Source organism: Oncorhynchus mykiss, chromosome 9, assembly GCF_013265735.2.
Source record: "Oncorhynchus mykiss isolate Arlee chromosome 9, USDA_OmykA_1.1, whole genome shotgun sequence".
Classification (NCBI taxonomy): domain Eukaryota; kingdom Metazoa; phylum Chordata; class Actinopteri; order Salmoniformes; family Salmonidae; genus Oncorhynchus; species Oncorhynchus mykiss.
Window position 1 is genome coordinate 61,285,589 of NC_048573.1, and position 24,096 is coordinate 61,309,684.

A 24,096-nucleotide genomic window follows, 5' to 3' on the forward strand; every position below is an offset into this window, starting at 1 on the left:
CTCTATGGATCATCCAAATAATTATACTTGTGTGTGAACATTCCACAACTGCAGTTGGCAGTAAATCACAAACCTTGGCTTTGTACCTGCTCAAACAACACACTTCAGGTGGCAGTATGCACCCTTTAAGTTAGTTTACCAATTCATAGATGTAGAAGAAAACTGATTACTTCAAAATGGAGATGGTCTCAGTGGCGCTGCCTATGCTCTCACAGATGCCATAATGGGAGAGATATCCCCTGCAATTTATCCAGAACGCCATAATCGGACAGATACAAAGATGTTGACTACTTCAAGATGGAGCCCACCTGGTGTTCAACCTTCCAAAGTTCTCCCATGTCACCCTGCTCCTTCGCACAGTTCCTCCACTGGCCTTCTGTCAAAGCGTGCATGCACTACAAGACCATGGTGCTATACCTAAACCTTGAGCCACCTTTGATCTCTTGGCCCTTATGACTGAGAAGTTGTTGTCCCCTCTAGCTCACTAAGGGCTGGATTCAATCCATATCGCAGAAGATCCGTGTTAAAATGTAAAGGTAATTTGCGATTGAGCGGACATATGCAGCGTTTGCGAGAATGCGGTCTCCACAACCGCTGGAACATTGCCTTTAATTGTCAATTGCCCTATTAAGCGGATTTTCAGCGCTACGGATTGAATAGTGTGATAAGTCGATCTGGATGAGAACACTGCTAAATTACAAATGTACATTTAGATACTAAGATGCGATGCCTAAGTCTATAGTATCAATATTAACCCGTGGAGAAAGATGGAGGTTTAATTGATTGGTACATTACATTTATTTGAATCAAACAAGTGCAACAAACATGTGTTTCATAACCGGCTGCCCACAACATACTAGTTTAAAGTGGTTCCACACTGATAATTGAACAGGTTCCAGAAAAGTACAGCATATAGGGACAGAGGTGAGATCCACAGAATACTTCACACATTAATACTTCATTTTGTGAATTCTGTGCTCCTCTGTTGGATATTGAGGTTTCAAAGATCAAATGAAAGATGACATTTATGGAAAAAGGATGAAAATTCTCTTGTTTGGTTATGTTTAACACCGATCTGCTTACTTAGTAAGGTACATTGATCAGAACAAAGCTAATTCAAATGGACTATACAATAGACACTGAACTCCAATATTTATTATACTTTTATTTGCAACATTCTAAACTTGCCCTACTAAATAAGAACCTGCTTTCATATATGAAGCAACCCCTAGTGTTATGAAAACAAGTGCTATTAGTTCTCACACAACATATTAAATCTGTTACTTTCATTAGGAAAGCCTGTAAAAGAGCAATGGAATAAAAAGGGCAGTGGGAAATGTCTGTCAAGATAATATAAAAGAAATAAAGGCTACAACTGCAGAATGTTTGGTATTTTCCCTTGACAAGGCATAGTGAAGAATCCAGAGCACGTTGAACATTCAAAATGCACTAAGCTGAGCCTGATTTTACAGAGAGCTACAGGTTTCTTTCCTATAGAACACCATGATCCAGTGGTCCTGTTGGAAGAGACTCTTGCAACAGTTTCATTAAAACTTATTTACATTAATTTACAAAATATTTCATTGGCTTATCTACAGTAGAACTGCAAAATAAGTGCAAATAAAAGACTCCAAAGCTGGATCATGAGCAAGAGTCCTTGATCCCTCAAAGAACTAGCACTTTACAAAATAAGTATAAAGCATCAATTCCTTTAGCATTCATTGTCTCCGGTGTGCCAAGAGTTATCCTAATAAATCCAAGCTTTTCAGATTCACGTCACAATAACAGAATTAAGACTCATCAATGACTAGAGCGAAACTTGGTGAAAGCCCATTGATTCTCATTGAACCAGATGTTCATGAGCTATAGGATAGGTTCAACACATCTGCAACCTGGTCTATCAAACCAGTGGTGGCCTTTGATGGTGTGACTTACATATAAAGACCTTGTGGGTCTTGTATGGAAATGTATGCACTCACTACTGTAAGTTGCTCTGGATAAGAGCATCAACTAAATTACAAATGTTTTGTTTATCTTAACAGATATGATTTCCTTCAATTTCTCCCCCCCCCCCCCCCCCCCCCCCCAGAGGTGGCAAAATTGGCTTTGTGAGGCAAGTTCACCCAGAAAAGCAGCGACCCTACATATGGGTGAATTTTAACATGAGAATGTTGCAATGAGTTATATCAGGATCAGACTAGGAGTGATGTGAAGTACACTGGAAACATACAAGTAATCAAGTTAGGCCACTCCTTAAGCACAAGCTTCCAAATGGAAGTGAACCAATAGATTCTTCATCGGGAGGTTTCTAATCATCATGTGATATCCATATCCTTTTAAAGTATATGGACCATTCCCGCTGTTTGGGAGGGTGGTAGATTCACAGCAGCCATTTTTCTGTGACTCCTTCCTTCTCAATGAAGCAGGAGGAGACTGAGGTAAAGTAGAAGACTTGGCACTGAAAAAGACACCGCAAAAATACATTTCTTTATACACTGATAATAACCATCTGCCCAGCATTTTTTTTTTTACAAAACCAACATGGTGGACCTGTGGAGCACAAACTGGATAAATCTGTTGGACTTTGACACATATCATCACTGAACAGCTGCCACAACATGTCAGCTTGAAGCCAAGTTTGAGATCATTATGTTTCAGTTCAACGTTCAAAAAGTCATCATTGCTCACCATTCCAAATAAACATTTAGCATTATTCTAATTAATTCTCAATCACCCATCTTTCCTTATTATCTCAAATTAAATCAAAATGTATGCTCATAAACACTGTCTGAGTTTTTAGTGGCCACATTTCCTGAGTAGCCACCGAGAGCTGTAACACAAAAACTCTAGTAATCATGACTATTTCTAGATGACCAGGTAGCCAAGCCCTCACAAAACCACCAGCTTTGCCCAATGCCCACCACCTGAGCGACTTCCCCGGCAAGTAGCCTAGCAGTTAAGAGCGTTGGGCCAGTAACCACCAGCTATATTGCTCGTTCTGTGCGTGATTTCCTGCAATCCAGGAATGTCAGTGTTCTGCCACAGCCAGCAAAGAGCCAGGATCTCAATCCCATTAAGCACGTCTGGGACCTCTGATGTTGGACTGTAATAGACTATAGTCTCTTCCTTGACTGATATTGTTATCCACATTGCTCGTCATAAAAAAATTAAAAGAATCTGCTGAAACTTACCAAGTACACCTCCAAAACTGCCTACTATTTTCCCAGCATTGTCTGTAAATAAACAAACAGAAGGAAGGTGACATGAATTTGCAGTGAAGCTGAAATCACCAAAATACGACTTGAAATCAAAGAGAAAATCATATAGCTACAACAAAAAGATGAAAAGCAACTGGGTGATCGCTTACTGTTGGTGTCTGGGGTTGTATGAGTGGCGTCAGGTACACGATCGGTTACATAAAAAAGAGAGAGAGAACACACAGATTTAACAATTACTAAATACAGAATACGGATGTTGGATAAAACAAATGAAATAATGTAGTGAAAGAATGAGGTGGTGTTAGTGGCTTGGCATGCCGGTGAAGAAACTAGTGTTACACTTCAACACATTCAACACATTATTTCCGTGTTAGAGGCCATGAGCTCACACAGCTCAAGGTAGGATTCAGCCATTTGTGAGGACAGAGTGAGGATAACTTCATGCATTTGATATGGGTTAAGATTTTCTCCATGACCACTTGACAGGTACATTGTTACATATATTCAGATCACAATCAATCCTTTGTTTCAGGTGAAGGAGAGTCTGATGGAGAAAAGACACCATAAACTACCACTGGATGCCGTCCAGATTACATTTGAATGTATAATTCAAGTGTCAATGGAAGTTTAGACAAATAACTAGGGGAATTTAGTGAGCATACTAGGCTGTGTATACCACACAGAACCAATGACGATTCTTCACCTCAGCCAGAGACTGACATTAACTTGGTGTTAAGGTCATTCAAAAGCCTCAGACTATTACCACAAAGGATCAAAGGTTAGGCTAATACAATGAGTTAATGTGTTCGGTGACAAAGTGTTGGCATAATATCTTCTCTCTGTCAACACTAAAACAAATATGTGAAAGTTATTCAGCTGTACAAAAGGCACTCTGATCAAATCAAAGTTTATTTGTCATGTGCGCCGAATACTTACAGTGAAATGCTTACTTACAGGTTCTAACCAATAGTGCGAAAATAGTGCGAAAAAAAGTGTGTGGGTGTGTAATGAAATAAAACAGTAAAAATAAATGTGAAAATAACAGTAGCAAAGCTATATACAGACACCTGTTAGTCAGGCTTATTGAGGTAGTATGTACATGTAGGTATGGTTAATGTGACTATGCATATACACTGCTCAAAAAAATAAAGGGAACACTTAAACAACACAATGTAACTCCAAGTCAATCACACTTCTGTGAAATCAAACTGTCCACTTAGGAAGCAACACTGATTGACAATAAATTTCACATGCTGTTGTGCAAATGGAATAGACAACAGGTGGAAATTATAGGCAATTAGCAAGACACCCCCAATAAAGGAGTGGTTCTGCAGGTGGGGACCACAGACCACTTCTTTGTGCAAGGAGGAGGACTGCCAGAGCCCTGCAAAATGACCTCCAGCAGGCCACAAATGTGCAAGTGTCTGCTCAAACGGTCATAAACAGACTCCATGAGGGTGGTATGAGGGCCCGACGTCCACAGGTGGGGGTTGTGCTTACAGCCCAACAACGTGAAGGACTTTTGGCAATTGCCAGAGAACACCAAGATTGGCAAATTCGCCACTGGCGCCCTGTGCTCTTCACAGATGAAAGCAGGTCCACACTGAGCACATGTGACAGACGTGCCATTAGGTACCGAGATGAGATCCTCAGACCCCTTGTGAGACCATATGCTGGTGCGGTTGGCCCTGGGTTCCTCCTAATGCAAGACAATGCTAGACCTCATGTGGCTGGAGTGTGTCAGCAGTTCCTGCAAGAGGAAGGCATTGATGCTATGGACTGGCTCGCCCATTCCCCAGACCTGAATCCAATTGAGCACATCTGGGACATCATGTCTCGCTCCACCCACCAACACCACGTTACACCACAGACTGTCCAGGAGTTGGCCTCATCAGGAGCATGCCCAGGCGTTGTAAGGAGGTCATACAGGCACGTGGAGGCCACACACACACACACTACTGAGCCTCATTTTGACTTGTTTTAAGGACATTACATCAAAGTTGGATCAGCCTGTAGTGTGGTTTTCCACTTTAATTTTGAGTGTGACTCCAAATCCAGACCTCCATGGGTTGATAAATTTGATTTCCATTGATAATTTGTGTGATTTTGTTGTCAGCACATTCAACTATGTAAAGAAAAAAGTATTTAATAAGAATATTTCATTCATTCAGATCTAGGATGTGTTATTTTAGTGTTCCCTTTATTTTTTTGAGCAGTGTATGATGAACAGAGTAGCAGTAGTGTAAAAAGAGGGTTTGGCGGATGGTGGGACACAATGCAGATAGCCCGGTTAGCCAATGTGCATGGCACTGGTTGATCGGACCAATTGAGGTAGTACGTACATGAATGTATAGTTAAAGTGACTATGCATATATGATAAAACAGAGCGTAGCAGCAGCGTAAAGGAGGGGTTGGGGGGGGCACACAATGCAAATAGTCCGGGTAACCATTTGGTTGCCTGTTCAGGAGTCTTACGGCGTGGGGGTAAAAACTGTTGAAGCCTTTTTGCACTCTGGTACCGCTTGCTATGCGGTAGTAGAGAGAACCGTCTATGACTGGGGTGGCTGGGGTCTTTGAAGCTCTCAACCTGCTCCACTGCACCCCAGAGGTGCGTGCTCAGGCTCCCTGTTTACCCACAGGGTCATCTGCAAACTTAATGATGGTGTTGGAGTCGTGCCTGGCCATGCAGTCGTGGGTAAACAGGGAGCCTGAGCACGCACCTCTGGGGTGCTCCAGTGTTGAGGATCAGCATGGCAGATGTGTTGCTACCTACCCTCACCACCTGGGGGCGGCCCGTCAGGAAGTCCAGGATCCAGTTGCAGAGGGAGGTGTTTAAGTCCCAGGTTCCTTAGCTTAGTGATGAGCTTTGAGAATACTATGGTGTTGAAGGCTGAGCTGTAGTCAATGAACAGCATTCTCACATAAGTGTTCCTTTTGTCCAGGTGGGAAAGGGCAGTGTGGAGTGCAATAGAGATTGCATCATCTGTGGATCTGTTTGGGCGGTATGCAAATTGGAGTGTCTAGGGTTTCTGGGATAATGGTGTTGATGTGAGCTATTACCAGCCTTTCAAAGCACTTTGGACGTGAGTGCTACGGGTCTGTAGTCATTTTGGCAGGTTGCCTTAGTGTTCTTGGGCAAAGGCACTATGGTGGTCTGCTTGGAACATGTTGGTATTACAGACGCAATCAGGGACATGTTGAAAATGTCAGTGAAGACACCTGCCAGTTGGTCAGCACATGCCCGGAGCACACATCCTGGTAATCCGTCTGGCCCCGCAGCCTTGTGTAGGTTATACTCACGTCGGTTACAGAGAGCGTGATCACACAGTCGTCCGGAACAGCTGATGCTCTCATGCATGCCTCAGTGTTGCTTGCCTCAAAGCGAGCATAGAAGTGATTTAGCTCGTCTGGTAGGCTTGCATCACTGGGCAGCTTACGGCTGTACTTCCCTTCGTAGCCTGTAATAGTTTGCAAGCCCTGCCACATCCGACGAGTGTCGGAGACGGTGTAGTATGATTCAATCTTAGCCCTGTATTGACGCTTTGCCTTTTTGATGGTTCGTCGCAGGGCATAGCGGTATTCCTTGTAAGCTTCCGGGTTAGAGTCCCGCACCTTAAAAGCAGCAGCTCTACCCTTTAGCTCAGTGTGAATGTTGCCTGTAATCCATGGCTTCTGGTTGGGGTATGTACGTACAGTCACTGTGGGGACGACGTCCTCGATGCACTTATTGATAAAGCCAGTGACTGATGTGGTGTATTCCTCAATGTCATCTGAAGAATCCCGGAACATGTTCCAGTCTGTGATAGCAAAACAGTCCTGTAGTTTAGCATCTGCTTCATCTGACCACTTTTTTTACATAACGAGTCACTGGTGCTTCCTGCTTTAATTTTTGCTTGTAAGCAGGAATCAGGAGGATAGAGTTGTGGTCGGATTTACCAAATGGAGGGCAAGGGAGAGCTTTGTACGCGTCTCTGTGTGTGGAGTACAGGTGATCTAGATTTTTTTTCCCTCTGGTTGCACATTAAAAAATTGATAGAGATTTGGTAGAACTGATTTAAGTTCCCCTGCATTAAAGTCTCCGGCCACTAGGAGCGCCGCCTCTGGGTGAGTGGTTTCCTGTTTGCTTATTTCCTTATACAGCTGACTGAGTGTGGTCTTAGTGCCAGCATCTGTTTGTGGTGGTAAATAAACAGCCACGAAAAGTATAGCTGAGAACTCTAGGCAAGTAGTGTGGCCAGCTGTTGTTTACAAATATGCACAGACCACCACCCCTCGTCTTACCGGAGTGTGTGGTTCTATCCTGCCGATGCAGCGTATATCCTGCTAGCTGAATATCCATGTCGTCATTCAGCCACGATTTAGTGAAACATAGGATATTACAGTTTATGTCCCGTTGGTAGGATATTCGTAATCGTACCTCATCTAATTTATTGTCCAATGATTGCACATTGGCGAGTAATATTAACGGTAACGGCAGCTTTCCTACTTGACTTCTCCGGGTAGGCTAGGTAATGCTATGGAGAAGAACATGAGGGGTCAGAAGCAAAGCCATTGCTCGGCTATATACAGTACACCGAGTGTACAAAACATTGAGTCGCACCCCCTTTAACCATCAGCATAGGTTCTACAACATGTTGAAAGCGTTCCACAGGGATGCTGGTCCATAGCTGGTCCATATTGACTCCAATGCTTCCCACAGTTGTCAAGTTGGCCGGTTGTCCATTGGGTGGTGGACCATTACACACGGGAAACCCACTGTTCCTAGGCCGTCATTGAAAATAAGAATTTGTTCTTAACTGACTTGCCTAGTTAAATAAAGGTAAAATAAAATAAAACTGTTGAGTGTGAAAACACAGTAGTGTTGCAGTTCTTGACACACTCAAAACGATGCGCCTGGCACCTACTACCATACCCCATTCAAAAGGCACAAATATTTTGTCTTGCCCATTCACCATCTGAATGGCACACATACAGAATCTGTCTCAATGCTTAAAAATCCTTTAAACGTTCTCCTCCCATTCATATACACTGAAGTGGATTTAACAGGTGAAATCAATAAGGGATCATAGCTTTCACCTGGATTCACCTGGTCAGTCATGGAAATATCAGTTTATTAGGTACACCCATTAGTACCAGGTCAGACCCCCCTTTGACTCCAGAATAGCCTGAATTATTCGGGACATTATACAAAGTGTCGGAAACATTCCACAGGGATGTTGGTCCATGACGAAGCGACAGCATCACGCAGTTTCTGCAGACTGGGCGGCGGCACATTCATGCTGCCGGTTTCATTTAATCCCAAAGCTGCTCTAATGGGTTGAGGTCTGCGGACTGCACAGGCAACTCAAGTAAACTGAACAAACTCATGTTCCAGGCAATGTTTTTCCACTCCTCAATTATCCAGTGTTGGTGATCACGTGCCTCCTCTTGTTTTTAGCTGATAAGAGTTGGACCTGGTGTGGTCGCCTGCTGCAATAGCCCATCCGTGACCGATGAGTTGTGTCTGTCCGAGATGCCGTTCTACATACCACTGTTGTACTGCCATTATTTGCTTGTTGCCTGCCTGTTAGCTTACATGATTCTTGCCATTCTCCTTCAACCTCCCTCATCAGCAAGCTGTTTTCGCCCACATGACTGCCGCTGACTGGATGTTTTTTTGCACGTAGCACCATTCTTGATAAATCCTAGACACTGTTGTGCGTGAAAAGCCTAGTGCGGGAGAAGCCCGGCTACCGTTTCTTAGATACTGGATCCGGCACACCTGGCACTGACGATCATACCACGCTCAGTCGCATTGGTCACTCGTTTTACCCATTCTAAATGTTCAATCGAACAGTAACCGAATGCCTCGATGCCTGCTTTATATAGCAAGCCACGTGACTCACTATCTATAGGAACAATCCTTTTTCGTGACTGGGTGGTACCAAATAAACAAAGTAAGTGATTTTTATATATATAAAAAACAAACAGATTAGGATTGTGCCAAGCATTATCAAAACACTCTTACTGTGGACATCTTAGTAGCCGCAGTAGTGGGGTTTGTTGTAGTCAAAAGGGCTATAAAGAAATTACATATACAGTTGAAATCAGAAGTTAACATACACCTTAGCCAAATACATTTAAACGCAGGTTTTCATGTTCATTTCTGACATTTAAAATCAGAGTAAAAATTCCCTGTCATACAGGCTGACCACCGCTTGTGTCGTGTGTTCTGCAAAATAAAGTTAGAAATCTATATTATTAAATTATTATGCACACGCTAACGAGCATCTGCGTTGCCAAGGCCTAAAATAGAAGACAAAATGCATTTATGCACGATGGCGTACGCGTGCAGCCGGATTGGATTCCGTGATAAGTCAGTTAGGATCACCACTTTATTTTAAGAATGTGAAGTGTCAGGATAATAGGAGAGTGAATTATGTATTTCAGCTATTATTTCTTTCATCACATTCCCAGTGGGTCAAAAGTTTATATACACTCAATTAGTATTTGGTAGCATTGCCTTTAAATTGTTTAACTTGGGTCAAACGTTTCGGTTAGCCTTCCACAAGCTTCCCACAATAAAATAGGTGAATATTGGCCCAATCCTCCTGACAGAACTGTTGTAACTGAGTCAGGTTTGTAGGCCTCTTTGCTCGCACACGCTTTTTCAGTTCTGCCCAGAAATGTTCTATGGGATTGAGGTCAGGGCTTTGTGATGGCCACTGTAATACCTTGACTTTGTTGCCCTTAAGCCATTTTGCCACAACTTTGGAAGTATGCTTGGGGTTATTGTCCATTGAAGACCCATTTGCGACCAAGCTTTAACTTCCTGACTGATGTCTTGAGATGTTGCTTCAATATATCCACATCATTTTCCTCCTCGTGATGTCATCTATTTTGTGAAGTTCACCAGTCCCTCCTTCAGCACGCACCCCCACAACATGATGCTGCCACCCCCGTGCTTCACGGTTGGGATGGTGTTCTTTGGCTTGCAAGCTTCCGCTTTATCCTCCATAACGATAGTCATTATGGCCAAACAGTTATATTTTTGTTTCATAAGACCAGAGGACATTTCTCCAAAAATACAATCTTTGTCCCCATGTCCCCTTTTTTTAATGGCGGGTTTGGAGCAGTGGCTTCTTCCTTGCAAAGCGGACTTTTAGGTTACGTCAGTATAGGACTCGTTTTAATGTGGATATAGATACTTTTGTACTCGTTTCCTCCGGCATCTTCACAAGATCCTTTGCTGTTGTTCTGCGATTGATTTGCACATCGCACCAAAGTACAATCTATATGAGACAGAAGGCGTCTCCTTCCTGAGTGGTATGACGGCTGCATGGCTATGGTGTTTATACTTGCATACTATTGTTTGTACAGATGAACGTGGTGTTTGGAAATTGCTCCCATGGATGAACCAGACTTGTGGTCTACATTTTTTTTTTCTTTCTGAGGTTGTGGCTGATTTCTTTTAATTTTCCCATGTCACGCAAAGAGGCACTGAGTTTGAAGGTAGGCCTTGAAATACAGCCACAGGTACACCTCCAATTGACATGGCAGAGTAAACTTAGCGTATGTAAAGTTCTGACCCACTGGAATTGTGATAGAGTGAATTATAAGTGAAATAATCTGTCTGTAAACAATTGTTGGAAGAATTGTGCCATGCACAAAGTAGATGTCCTGACCGACTGGCCAAAACTATAGTTTGCTAACAAGAAATTTGTGGAGTGGTTGAAAACGCGTTTTAATGACTCCAACCTAAGTGTATGTAAACTTCCGACTTCAACTGTAATTAGGCCACTAACTATTATTGTCCGGTCTGTCATAACACTTTCCTGTTATGATCTCTTAAATGCTTTAATGAGCCAGTGTGGTCCAAGGAGTAGAATGGTGTTGGACCCAATAGCTAGTCCATCACAAATAAAGTGTAAAAAGGGAAGATAAATACCAGAGGTTGCTATGCACAGGCATGCATATGGAGAAAACAACTACCATGAACACTAACACATGTACCATCTTTTCTTATCAAAAACACCTCAACGTGTTTATGAGTAGAGGTCAATTCCATTAAAAAAAAGACAGTTTGCTGACACATTGGTATTCCCGTCATAAACACCAAATGATGCAAAATATCTGAGCTAAAATATTAGGCTAAAGTGTTAAATAACAAACAGTGAAATCAGTCTTACCTTTGCATGTTGGGTAAGGAGCTGACCAGCCTTCTATTTCACAGGTCAGACTGGCTTGTCCCTCCATCTCATATCCAGCATTACACCTATACGTCACAAAAGACATGTACGTATAGGGGGGACGGCCGTCAATCCGAACACCATTCTCAACAACAGGAGGAGGACATGACACCACTGCAGACGTAAACAAACATGTGTCATTAGCTGCTGTTTTGAGGTGACCAACATGACAAAAGTATATTATTTATTGGTTTTAGACTACTTGAAGCAATAAACAATGTTGTTATAATCACCCATTTATGAATAATGCAACTAATCATTATCTATCAAATAAATAGGGTAGATTCTATTGAAACCTACTTCCTCTGAGCTTAATGTTGCATCATGGTTATTAGATTAGGCCTACACATTAAACATGCTTTAGACTGCTTGCCTGTCTCATGCACATCTGTGATAATGTTTGATTTTATTAAGCTAGATACTGTGATATTTACACATTTGTCTTTCAGAGGAGGTCATCTGGAACTTGATCATGACTGTGTGGTGGAGGAAAAAAGTGGAAGCCCAAATAGATTTTATCAGTGTAAGCAACTTGTGTCAAACTCATTCCATGGGAGGCTGAATGTCTGCGGGTTCTCCTCCCTTGTACTTGATTGATGAATTAAGGTCACTAGTTAGTAAGGAACTCCCCCTCATCTGCTCATCTTAATTAAAAGGAAAACCAGTAGGCCCTCCATGGAGTGAGTTTGACACCCCTGGTGTAAGCAGTTCATTATTGTTTTATTAACAATCATACTTATAAAAACAGGGGAAAAGGAAAGCTTTCAACATACTTTTACACTCCGGTGGAGCTGGCTGGAATTCTCCATTCTCACTGCAGGTTATGTATTTAGTTCCAACCAGAGTGTAATCCTTCTCACAGTCATATTGCACTACACTTCCATAGTCATACGTATCATCAGGTGGGACAACAGGCCCACCGTTGACAATGTTTGGGGGCTTTCCACACTTCACCACTGCAGATTAGAGCACAACAGCAGTTATGAAGAGATGACTCAGGCACATGCACAGAACTGTTAATGTTATTTTCACTTGACACGCTCCTTCAGATTACCAACCTTCACATACAGGAACTCTGCCATCCCAGCCTCCATCCATACAGGTCCTTACACCGCTGCCCACAAGCACATAGCTGAAATATAGAAAGATTAGACAATACGAGACACTTTTTACAACTTTGCTTTCAGGATAGTAAGGGTTACAACAGAGACTGTTCACAGCTCACAGCTTCAAAGTTTGATTAAGGCCTATTTGGAAAAATCACTAAATTAGGCCAAAAAATGGACAGCTTTGTGAAAATGTTGACATGTTAATTCTAAAAAAATAAAATAAAACATTGAATAACATCTAAGACTGAAGAAAGCACTGACCCAGTGTTACAGGTAGCAACTACCTGGTCTCCAAACAAGATCCCCTCAGAGAGATTAAACTGGCCGTTCATCACTTCTCCTGGGCTGCCACACGACTTCCCTGAAACAACCATAGAGAAAACCAGTCAGACTTTCAAAATGACAGTGAGAAAGAGTTGAATGTTAGCACAAAACAGGTTAGAATTCCAGGCTAGTATTTCAATTAGATTTAAAAATGGGCAATGAATATATCAAGTTGAGTGGGTAAGTAAAAACTGGAAATATTTACAAGAATATGGCACAACTTTCCAGAACAAAAATAAATAGACGATTATATTACTTTCGCATTTCAGTTTCACTTCACTCCACACGCCAGCAGTACAGGTGACTGGCGGAGACCGTCCTGTACTGGCATATCCAATTGCACACTGAAAAGTGACATTTGCGCCATCTACAAATGTCTCTTGCGTGATGAAGGCATCTGACAAAACCATGTTTGGTCCTCCTATGGGTTTGGAACAGTTTTTAGCTGAAAGAGGTGGAGACAAAATTTAGTTCATGTTAATGACCAAGGTGAACAAATACAGGAGACAGTCTTACAGGCTGACTACACCGCTTGTCACATGCGCTGCAAAATAAATGTTGAAATCTATATTATTCAATAATTATGCGCGCGCCAACGAGCATCTGCATTGCCAAGGCCTAAAACAGAAGTCCGTTCTATTTGTGACGCAGATCGCTCTGCAAATCCTGCATCTTCCATTTCCGCATTGGTTTATAGAAGCAGATGGCACGTGCCATCTCATTGGTTATACCCACGTGGGTGACTGAAAGACGAACGAGGTCAGTGGCGGTAATGAACCGAATTTATTAAAGATGCCAATCACAATATAAAGTCAAGGGAAGAAAAAGCCTGGAAGGAGGAGAAATGACTAGAAACGAGTCGGTTGATCGTTATGTGTAGATTAATTGGCGGAGTAGAGGACCTTGTGCATTTCAGGTAAAATAACAACTAAATGTTTATATCCCAGGACAAATTAGCTAGCAACAGCAAGCTAGCTAAATAGGACAAATTTGCTAGCAAGTGCAAGCTAGCCATCTAAATTGCCATAAATATTTAATGTTTTTTGACCTGTCCCCAAATGAATATAATTGGTTCAGAGTTTGTTTTGATATATTTTAACCTGCGCATCATGATCACGATTGATGTGTGTGGGGGGGGGGGCGCAAAATGCATTTATGCATGATGGCGCACGCACGCGTGCAGCCGGATTGGATTCCGTGATAGGATCACCACTTTATTTTAAGAATGTGAAGTATCAGGATAATAGGAGAGTTAATTGTGTATTTCAGCTATTATTTCTTTCATCACATTCCCAGTGGGTCAAAAGTTTATATACACTCAATTAGTATTTGGTAGCATTGCCTTTAAATTGTTTAACTTGGGTCAAACGTTTCGGTTAGCCTTCCACAAGCTTCCCACAATAAAATGGGTGAATATTGGCCCAATCCTCCTGACAGAACTGTTGTAACTGAGTCAGGTTTGTAGGCCTCTTTGCTCGCACACGCTTTTTCAGTTCTGCCCAGAAATGTTCTATGGGATTGAGGTCAGGGCTTTGTGATGGCCACTGTAATACCTTGACTTTGTTGTCCTTAAGCCATTTTGCCACAACTTTGGAAGTATGCTTGGGGTTATTGTCCATTGAAGACCCATTTGCGACCAAGCTTTAACTTCCTGACTGATGTCTTGAGATGTTGCTTCAATATATCCACATCATTTTCCTCCTCGTGGTGCCATCTATTTTGTGAAGTTCACCAGTCCCTCCTGCAGCAAGCACCCCCACAACATGATGCTGCCACCCCCGTTCTTCACGGTTGGGATGGTGTTTTGGCTTGCAAGCCTCCCCCTTTTTCCTCCAAACATAACGATGGTCATTATGGCCAAACAGTTCTATTTTTTGTTTCATCAGACCATTTCTCCAAAAAGTACAATCTTTGTCCCCATGTCCCCTTTTTTTAATGGTGGTTTTGGAGCAGTGGCTTCTGCCTTGCAAAGCAGACTTTTAGGTTATGTCAGTATAGGACTCTTTTTAATGTGGATATAGATACTTTTGTACTCGTTTCCTCTGGCATCTTCACAAGGTCCTTTGCTGTTGTTCTGGGATTGATTTGCACTTTTTGCACCAAAGTACAATCATCTATATGAGACAGAAGGCGTCTCCTTCCTGAGCGGTATGAGGGCTGCGTGGTCCCATGGTGTTTATACTTGCGTACTCTTGTTTGTACAGATGAATGTGGTACCTTCAGGCGTTTGGAAATTGCTCCCAAGGATGAACCGGACTTGTGGTCTACATTTTTTTTTCTTCCTGAGGTCGTGGCTGATTTCTTTTGATTTTCCCATTATGTCACGCAAAGAGGCACTGAGTTTGAAGGTAGGCCTTGAAATACAGCCACAGGTACACCTCCAACTGACTCAAATGATGTCAATTAGTCTATCAAAAGCTTCTAAAGCCACGACACAATTTTCTGGAATTTTCCAAGCTGTTTAAAGGCACAGCAACTTAGTGCATGTAAAGTTCTGACCCACTGGAATTGTGATAGAGTGAATTATAAGTGAAATAATCTGTCTGTAAACAATTGTTGGAAGAATTGTGCCATGCACAAAGTAGATGTCCTGACCGACTGGCCAAAACTATAGTTTGTTAACAAGAAATTTGTGGAGTGGTTGAAAACGCGTTTTAATGACTCCAACCTAAGTGTTTGTAAACTTCCGACTTCAACTGTAATTAGGCCACTAACTATTATTGTCCGGTCTGTCATAACACTTTCCTGTTATGATCTCTTAAATGCTTTAATGAGCCAGTGTGGTCCAAGGAGTAGAATGGTGTTGGACCCAATAGCTAGTCCATCACAAATAAAGTGTAAAAAGGGAAGATAAATACCAGAGGTTGCTATGCACAGGCATGCATATGGAGAAAAACAACAACTACCATGAACACTAACACATGTACCATCTTTTCTTATCAAAAACACCTCAATGTGTTTATATGAGTAGAGGTCAATTCCATTAAAAAAAGACAGTTTGCTGACACATTGGTATTCCCGTCATAAACACCAAATGATGCAAAATATCTGAGCTAAAATATTAGGCTAAAGTGTGTTAAATAACAAACAGTGAAATCAGTCTTACCTTTGCATGTTGGGTAAGGAGCTGACCAGCCTTCTATTTCACAGGTCAGACTGTCTTGTCCCTCCATCTCATATCCAGCATTACACCTATACGTCACAAAAGACATGTACGTATAGGGGGGACGGCCGTCAATCCGAACACCATTCTCAACAACAGGAGGAGGACATGACACCACTGCAGACGTAAACAAACATGTGTCATTAGCTGCTGTTTTGATGTGACCAACATGACAAAAGTATATTATTTATTGGTTTTAGACTACTTGAAGCAATAAACAATGTTGTTATAATCCCCCATTTATGAATAATGCAACTAATCATTATCAAATAAATAGGGTAGATTCTATTGAAACCTACTTCCTCTGAGCTCAATGTTGCATCATGGTTATTAGATTAGGCCTACACATTAAACATGCTTTAGACTGCTTGCCTGTCTCATGCACATCTGTGATAATGTTTGATTTTATTAAGCTAGATACTGTGATATTTACACATTTATCTTTCAGAGGAGGTCATCTGGAACTTGATCATGACTGTGTGGTGGAGGAAAAAAGTGGAAGCCCAAATAGATTTTATCAGTTTAAGCAACTTGTGTCAAACTCATTCCATGGGAGGCTGAATGTCTGCGGGTTCTCCTCCCTTGTACTTGATTGATGAATTAAGGTCACTAGTTAGTAAGGAACTCCCCCTCATCTGCTCATCTTAATTAAAAGGAAAACCAGTAGACCCTCCATGGAGTGAGTTTGACACCCCTGGTGTAAGCAGTTCATTATTGTTTTATTAACAATCATACTTATAAAAACAGGGGAAAAAGAAAGCTTTCAACATACTTTTACACTCCGGTGGAGCTGGCTGGAATTCTCCATTCTCACTGCAGGTTATGTATTTAGTTCCAACCAGAGTGTAATCCTTCTCACAGTCATATTGCACTACACTTCCATAGTCATACGTATCATCAGGTGGGACAACAGGCCCACCGTTGACAATGTTTGGGGGCTTTCCACACTTCACCACTGCAGATTAGAGCACAACAGCAGTTATGAAGAGATGACTCAGGCACATGCACAGAACTGTTAATGTTATTTTCACTTGACACGCTCCTTCAGATTACCAACCTTCACATACAGGAACTCTGCCATCCCAGCCTCCATCCATACAGGTCCTTACACCGCTGCCCACAAGCACATAGCTGAAATATAGAAAGATTAGACAATACAAGACACTTTTTACAACTTTGCTTTCAGGATAGTAAGGGTTACAACAGAGACTGTTCACAGCCCTGATCAAAATAGTAATGACAGATAATACGCCTGAAATTGAAAGACTTTTTGTTTAGCTTTTAGGGAGGGGAAGTTTGATTAAGGCCTATTTGGAAAAATCACTAAATTAGGCCAACAAATGGACAGCTTTGTGAAAATGTTGACATGTTAATTCTAAAAAAATAAAATAAAACATTGAATAACATCTAAGACTGAAGAAAGCACTGACCCAGTGTTACAGGTAGCAACTACCTGGTCTCCAAACAAGATCCCCTCAGAGAGATTAAACTGGCCGTTCATCACTTCTCCTGGGCTGCCACACGACTTCCCTGAAACAACCATAGAGAAAATCAGTCAGACTTTCAAAATGACGGAGTGAGAAAGAGTTGAATTTTAGCACAAAACGGGTTAGAATTCCAGGCTAGTATTTCAATTAGATTTAAGGATGGGCAATGAATATATCAAGTTGAGTGGGTAAGTAAAAACTGGAAATATTTACAAGAATATGGCACAACTTTCCAGAACAAAAATAAATAGACGATTATATTACTTTCGCATTTCAGTTTCACTTCACTCCACACGCCAGCAGTACAGGTGACTGGCGGAGACCGTCCTGTACTGGCATATCCAATTGCACACTTAAAAGTGACATTTGCGCCATCTACAAATGTCTCTTGCGTGATGAAGGCATCTGACAAAACCATGTTTGGTCCTCCTATGGGTTTGGTACAGTTTTTAGCTGAAAGAGGTGGAGACAAAATTGAGTTCATGTTAATGACCAAGGTGAACAAATACAGGAGACAACACTTTCAATTCAACCCACAAACTGTAGTAGTGTAAGCGACAAACTACCATCTGTAGAAAGAGAGAGATACAAAGAAATAGGATTCTGATTCTATACAGATATGACCCCACCTTGAACAGTGAGAACAGTCAAGGCCAGCTGGACCATCCATATCGTCAAGGACCAACAGACGTTAGAGGGCTGCATGACGTCTTTTCTGTAACAAGCAGCACACAATTTCCTGGTTTGCTTGTTCTGTACTGTTCGTTTTGCCAGATGCCTACCTAAGCGTATCAACTTCTCACAATATCCACTAGCCGACTATCCACTAGCGACTAGCGTGCCGATACGAGCTCTGGCGTCACAAATTTAAGTTATCAAAAACGAGATTTCAGCACCCAAATAATAGCACACATTATTATATGTGACGTCGGAGTTTCAGTCCACCCACATTTGTCGCCACTCAACTCCATTTTAAATTGTTGCGTTTGATCGGCTAGGTAAATATCCACTTGCCTTAATCACACTGCTGGCAAGGAAATACACATATCACTCACAATAAGGTTTGCCAAATGTTAACGAACGTTACTGGACTCTGGGACCTAGCTAGCCCAATAATGTACTCATAAGGAGCCTACAGTTATTCCTTAAAGCCTTTACTGCTTAAAGGAGTAGTTCGCTATTTTAAAGCTTGATGTTAGATGACTCCTCACTCTGAAAGTAGTCTATGGGCCAGGAGAAACTAACCCATGGTTTAGTTCTTTATACAGCCATTACAAACTTCAGCTAACTTCAGCCAACCCTAGATAAAAATCAATGGAAGTGATGGGGGGCATGTGAGCATGTTGTGTTATGGCCAAATCACCTTAAAAAAGGTCCATCAAACCAAATACAGAGTTGATTTTAGGTAATTGACATGTTTCTCATGATCACTTCTATTGATTTTAGCTAGCAGTTGCTAACGTTTGCAATGGTGGTTTAAAAACAATTGTACCACGAATTACAGTTTCTCCTGGTCCATAGGGTAAGGAACCATCTAACAGTTGTAAAATTGTGAACTTGTCAAGGACTTTGCATGTTATTTCCAAAACATCCAAATACTACAAAATGTGAATCGATTCTAAACTGCGATAACGTTACGGTTCTAAAAACATAAAGTCCTTTACTTTCATATTACAAATGCAAAATATACACTTAGTTAACTGGCTTTATCACATTTGCAGCCGACAGCATTTTTTCCAGTTACAACACAGACATTAAGAGAATGCTAGAACGCTAATTAGCCTTTTTTTGTAAACACATGCTGTAAAATGGAGATATGTTCGTGTGGGAACTCTGACCCTATTAAAAGGTGTGTAGTAATTGAACCGTTTTATTATTTCTAGCTGTCATGAAATATAGTTCAGACTGGTCTCAGACTAGACGTAACATAGTATAATCAAGGACACTCAAATTAATATTGTAATGACCCTGGTTTATATGAGGCAGAGTCGATTTCCGCGCTTATAAACCCAGGGTCGTTACAATACTCATGTGAGTGTCCTTGATTAAACTATGTTACGTCTAGTCTGAGACCAGTCTGAACTATCTTTCATGACAGCTAGAAATAATAAATATGTTACGATTGGTATGGTTACATATGATAGAAGGTTACTTAAGGCAAGCGTGTTGGGTGTTCGAATCTCATCATGGACAACACCCGCAGCTTCGCAACTACTTAGTATTTTGGATAACCCTTCCTCTAATCCCGAGAGCTAGCTAACACTAGCAGTAACCACCTAACTAACGTTAGCCACAACAAATGGGAATTTGTAACATATGTTTCGCAAAAAAAAATACTGTACCACTGCAAATGAGTAACATATTGTACGAAACGGGTGATTGACGTTCACAAATGAATACATACCATAAGAAAAGTAACATAATACTAAAGAAACTCTCGTAGATTTATGTAAAGAATCATATGAAATGCCCACGTTGGATAGCTACGTTCCTTATGTTTTAAAAACGGTACCGCAAACGATCACATCGAGCGTCTGGGAAGAAGATACCACATACTGTACTGTTTTTGAAGATACCTTAATCAAAAAGCAATAAAGGTAGGTCGCGTCTATGAATGGGGTAGGACCACCTAGCTAACTAGAAAGCAGGGCAAATTGTAGCTGAATCTCTAGCTACCGTGTTTGCGTACATGGCACTTTCTAGAATAATTTACAATAATTATCAGCGTTATTTGGAAAAATCTTACCTTATTGTTCAAATGGTCTGTAGGCTTTCTTCACCTTGAAACTATGTCTGCCTGGCTAGCAACATGACGTTTGTGTTACACCTGTGTTTAAGGGCATTGCTCCTCCCTGTCAGGAGCAAGGGGCCGTGTCCTTAATAAAGAGACAGTAAGCAAGCAATTCATTTTTTTATATATATATTTTTTAAATGGAACCTTTATTTAATTAGGCAAGTCAGTTAAGAACAAATTCTTATTTACAACGATGGCAGAATCCGGACGACGCTGGGCCAATTGTGCACCGTCCTAGGGGACTCCTAATCACGGCCGGATGTGATGCAGCCTGGATTCGAACCAGGGACTACAGTGACACCTCTTGCACTGAGATGCTGGTGCCCATTTCGATTTGGGGAGAAAGGGCAGTGGGCACAAAAAGGCATAGCACATAAAAACACAAATAGAAGTGATTGTCAGGGCGGTGGGAGACTCCCCAAACATATGGAAGAAGGTACTCTGGTCAGATGAGAGTTGAGCTTTTTTGGCCATCAAGGAAAACGCTATGTCTGGCACAAACCCAACACCTCTCATCACCCCGAGAATACTATCCCCAAAGTGAAGCATGGTGGTGGCAGCATCATGCTTTGGGGATATTTTTCATCACCAGGGTCTGGGAAACTGGTCAGAATTGAAGGAATGATGGATGGCGGTAAATACAGGGAAATTCTTGAGGGAAACATGTTTCAGTCTTGCAGAGATTTGAGACTGGGACAGAGGTTCACCTTCCAGCAGGACAATGACCCCAAGCATACTGCTAAAGCAACACTTGAGTTGTTTAAGGGGAAATGTCTTGGAATGGCCGAGTCAAAGCCCAGACCTCAATCCAATTGATAATCTGTGGTATGAATTAAAAATTGCTGTACACTAGCAGGAACACATCCAACTTGAAGGAGCTGTAGCAGTTTTGCCTTGAAAAGTGGGCCAAAATCCCAGTGGCTAGATGTGCCAAGCTTATAGAGACATATCCCAAGAGACTTGCAGCTGTAATTGCTGCAAAAGGTGGCTCTCCAAAGTATTGACTTTGGGGGGGTGAATAGTTTTGCACGCTCAAGTTTTCTGGGGATTTTGTCTGTTTTTTTGTCTTATTTCTTGTTTGTTTCACAGTAAAAAATATTTTGCATCTTCAAAGTGGTAGGCATGTTGTGTAAATCAAATGACACAAACCCCTCAAAAATCAATTTTAATTCCAGGTTGTAAGGCAACAAAATAGGAAAAATGCCAAGGGGGTGAATACTTTCGCAAGGCAAGGTATGAGGCCTAGGCCTACATGGTTTTAGAACATTGTGTGTCATCCAGCAAACAGCATCTAAGCGTTGTTCTGTGACAGTTAAACAATTAATGAACACTATGCCAGCTATTGATGCCAGATGCTCAGATCTGATAGTGATCCAATCATTAACATATTAGTACGCATCTTCCTTATACCAGGTAAGAACAGTCCAGGTCATCTCAATATGAACTGAAGGATTGGAATGCTGAGCCACAAAGTGGCAGCATTGTAAAATAATGTATGATCACCACTTTGGTATTTAGAAACACAAGTAAACGTGGTGTGTAGAACAATCCTCAGTTTGACTCATGCTGAGTAACAGAACCTTTCACCATTTCCTGACACTCCTTTTTGCACTGACACAATCTGTCCACGACATAGATATGCTTCCAACTACCTGGGGAAAGTATTTGCATCTTTTAGGCATGTTTCCAAGAAGTAAGATATTGCAAATATTCTCGTCTTTTTTGTGGTTAACGCAATATTGTCACCACTTCCTTCCTCGTGAACAGTTTTGCTAGATCCAAACATGTTCTTAAAACAGTTACAGCAAATACATTCCTTACAGAATCTTTTACCAACAGGTTTACATCTGATATGTTAATATACAGTATTCAATAATCTATCACACACTAAACACCACTATGGAAAACTTATGTTGAGGTTATGAGTTTAAAGAATGGGCAGGAACTGGAATTGGTTTGTCATTTCTGGGCAACGTCTAGAGGGTTTGGCTTTCCATTGTTTTGAGTGTCGACATTGAAAACAAATTCTCATGCTGTGACCATGTCTTATTGTATGAGTCCCTGGGAAGGATAGAATATAATGTCTTATTGTATGAGTCCCTGGGAAGGATAGAATATAATGTCTTATTGTATGAGTTCCTGGGAAGGATAAAATAACAATCATCATGGAATTGGAAATGGATCCTAATCTCACGTGGGGAAATGGATCCTAATCTCATCACCACGTGACACACAACTCAGTATTTTTCCGTTGTACAAACTAAATTGTAATAACTTATCCATTACAGATTATTTCATAAAGTGTCATTTTGACTTAAGCTCTTTCAGTTCCATTTACTTTTCTCTGGCTTTTTCTTGATGGAAAATATTATCGGTGTCTCTGACGAACATAATAGATAAGGCTTTTATACGGGGCAATAAAAGCTTGATTGAGAAAGTCATCGGACAAGTTAATCAATCACAGGAAGAACATACGCATTATGAATTCCTGAGTAATGCAATGAAAGTCACCTGACTCATAAAGCAAATTTTTTTTATTCTATAATATCATTCACAGTAAGGGAGGAGACTTCCTGTTTTACAGTCACAATAGATATGGTTTAGATGTAAGGTTCTGTATTTCCTTAGTCAACCTTGTGTTCTGTTTCGTTGTGTTTTTGAGCGTAGCCCTGTTTCTTTGTGTTCTTGAATGTAGCCCTGTCTTTCATTTTTGTTCATTGATTTCACCTGTGTTAGTTAGTCACCTGGTCTCATCAGCTCCTTATTTAGTTCAGTTCATTCTGTTTGTGCCTTTGTGAGGTATTGTTCGTTTTGACTCTACTAAGCCTTTTCCTAGCTTGTTTGTGAGAACCAGTTATAGCCTTCAGTCCTAGATTTGATTCACCTGCCTGTTTGCCTACCTGTGTATTGCCTGCCTGTGACCACGGTTCCTGCCTTCTGCAAAGGTGAAAGAAACACCTGCTGTGCTCTGCGTGTGAAGCTACACCTTTTTCTCCCTGAGAATTCATTACAGATGATCAATACAGGCAAATTAATATGCCTACCCTAAGACAAATAATTGATGGAAATGTATGAACAAGACTATGTATTTTGCCGCTAAAATATATGATAAAATAACACATCCCCCCTGCAGACCAGACACTGGTCTGTTGGGTAGGGAATTAGTATCTGTCTCAGGTAAATACATTTAAAAAAACTCCCGTCTCCCTGTAAAAAACAATATTAGTGAGCGATTAGGTGATTGTGTCATTATGATAAGAAATGCAAATGTTTATTTTAGGATTACATGATGTCACTTAAGGTCCTTTCATAATGTAAACCATATTGACCATGTGATGTTTCAAACTTCCATAACACAATCATTACTGCCCTCCTGTGGCTAACTGTAACTCTTCACATCCTCACTGGCACCTAGATTTAAACTATTATTTTGTGTCAAGACTATTTAAAATGTATTAAATATAATATAATCCTACCTTTAGCCTTTGTATAGGTAAGTAGATAGCCAATTCTATATTTTTAATGTCTCTGAAGGATGTTATATGTTATATGTTATATGACGACAATGACAAAAGAGTTAGCTAAAGTACATATCTGCGACTAAGGTAAAACAAAGTGGTCAGTTTGCCAAAGGAAACTTTCTGTTGTCATAGAGACTGTTGAATCACACTTGCGTAGGTCTGCACTTGTGCACAAGACACACAGCTGCTATCAGAGTAGCCAGGAAAAGCCAGCGCAGGACCTCATAACAAACAGGCAACAATGCCCATGCC

At 41.2% G+C, this 24,096-nt stretch overlaps 1 protein-coding gene across 2 annotated transcripts; it reads right to left on the reverse strand.

Annotated features, from left to right (window-relative positions):
- Positions 1-779: 779 nt before the first annotated feature.
- Positions 780-20,397, reverse strand: LOC110532575 (sushi, von Willebrand factor type A, EGF and pentraxin domain-containing protein 1). 2 transcript variants are annotated; one of them, XM_036988572.1, is made up of 15 exons: positions 20,276-20,397; positions 18,159-18,244; positions 17,794-17,982; positions 17,473-17,572; positions 17,100-17,173; positions 16,815-16,997; positions 15,986-16,159; positions 13,136-13,324; positions 12,817-12,916; positions 12,505-12,578; positions 12,220-12,402; positions 11,387-11,560; positions 3,368-3,376; positions 3,192-3,233; positions 780-2,458 (listed from the first exon to the last, which is right to left on the reverse strand). In XM_036988572.1, exons 2-15 carry the CDS (start codon positions 18,232-18,234, stop codon positions 2,415-2,417), a joined length of 1,611 nt encoding a protein of 536 aa, XP_036844467.1. In that variant the 5' UTR covers positions 18,235-18,244; positions 20,276-20,397; the 3' UTR covers positions 780-2,414. The 2 variants fall into 2 exon arrangements, with proteins under 2 accessions (XP_036844467.1, XP_036844468.1); XM_036988573.1 differs by lacking the exons at positions 780-2,458; positions 3,192-3,233; positions 3,368-3,376 and adding an exon at positions 9,196-9,275.
- Between the last annotated feature and the right edge of the window lie 3,699 nt (positions 20,398-24,096).

Excerpts from the sequence above, each read along its gene's own strand:
- LOC110532575 (XM_036988572.1), bottom strand. The coding sequence starts at position 18,234 with ATGCAGCCCTCTAACGTCTGTTGGTCCTTGACGATATGGATGGTCCAG. Across the intron at positions 16,160-16,814 it reads AGCTCCACCGGAGTGTAAAA|TGGTGTCATGTCCTCCTCCT; the intron begins GTATGTTGAAAG and ends TTACGTCTGCAG. Across the intron at positions 12,579-12,816 it reads GTTGCTACCTGTAACACTGG|CTATGTGCTTGTGGGCAGCG; the intron begins GTCAGTGCTTTC and ends TCTATATTTCAG.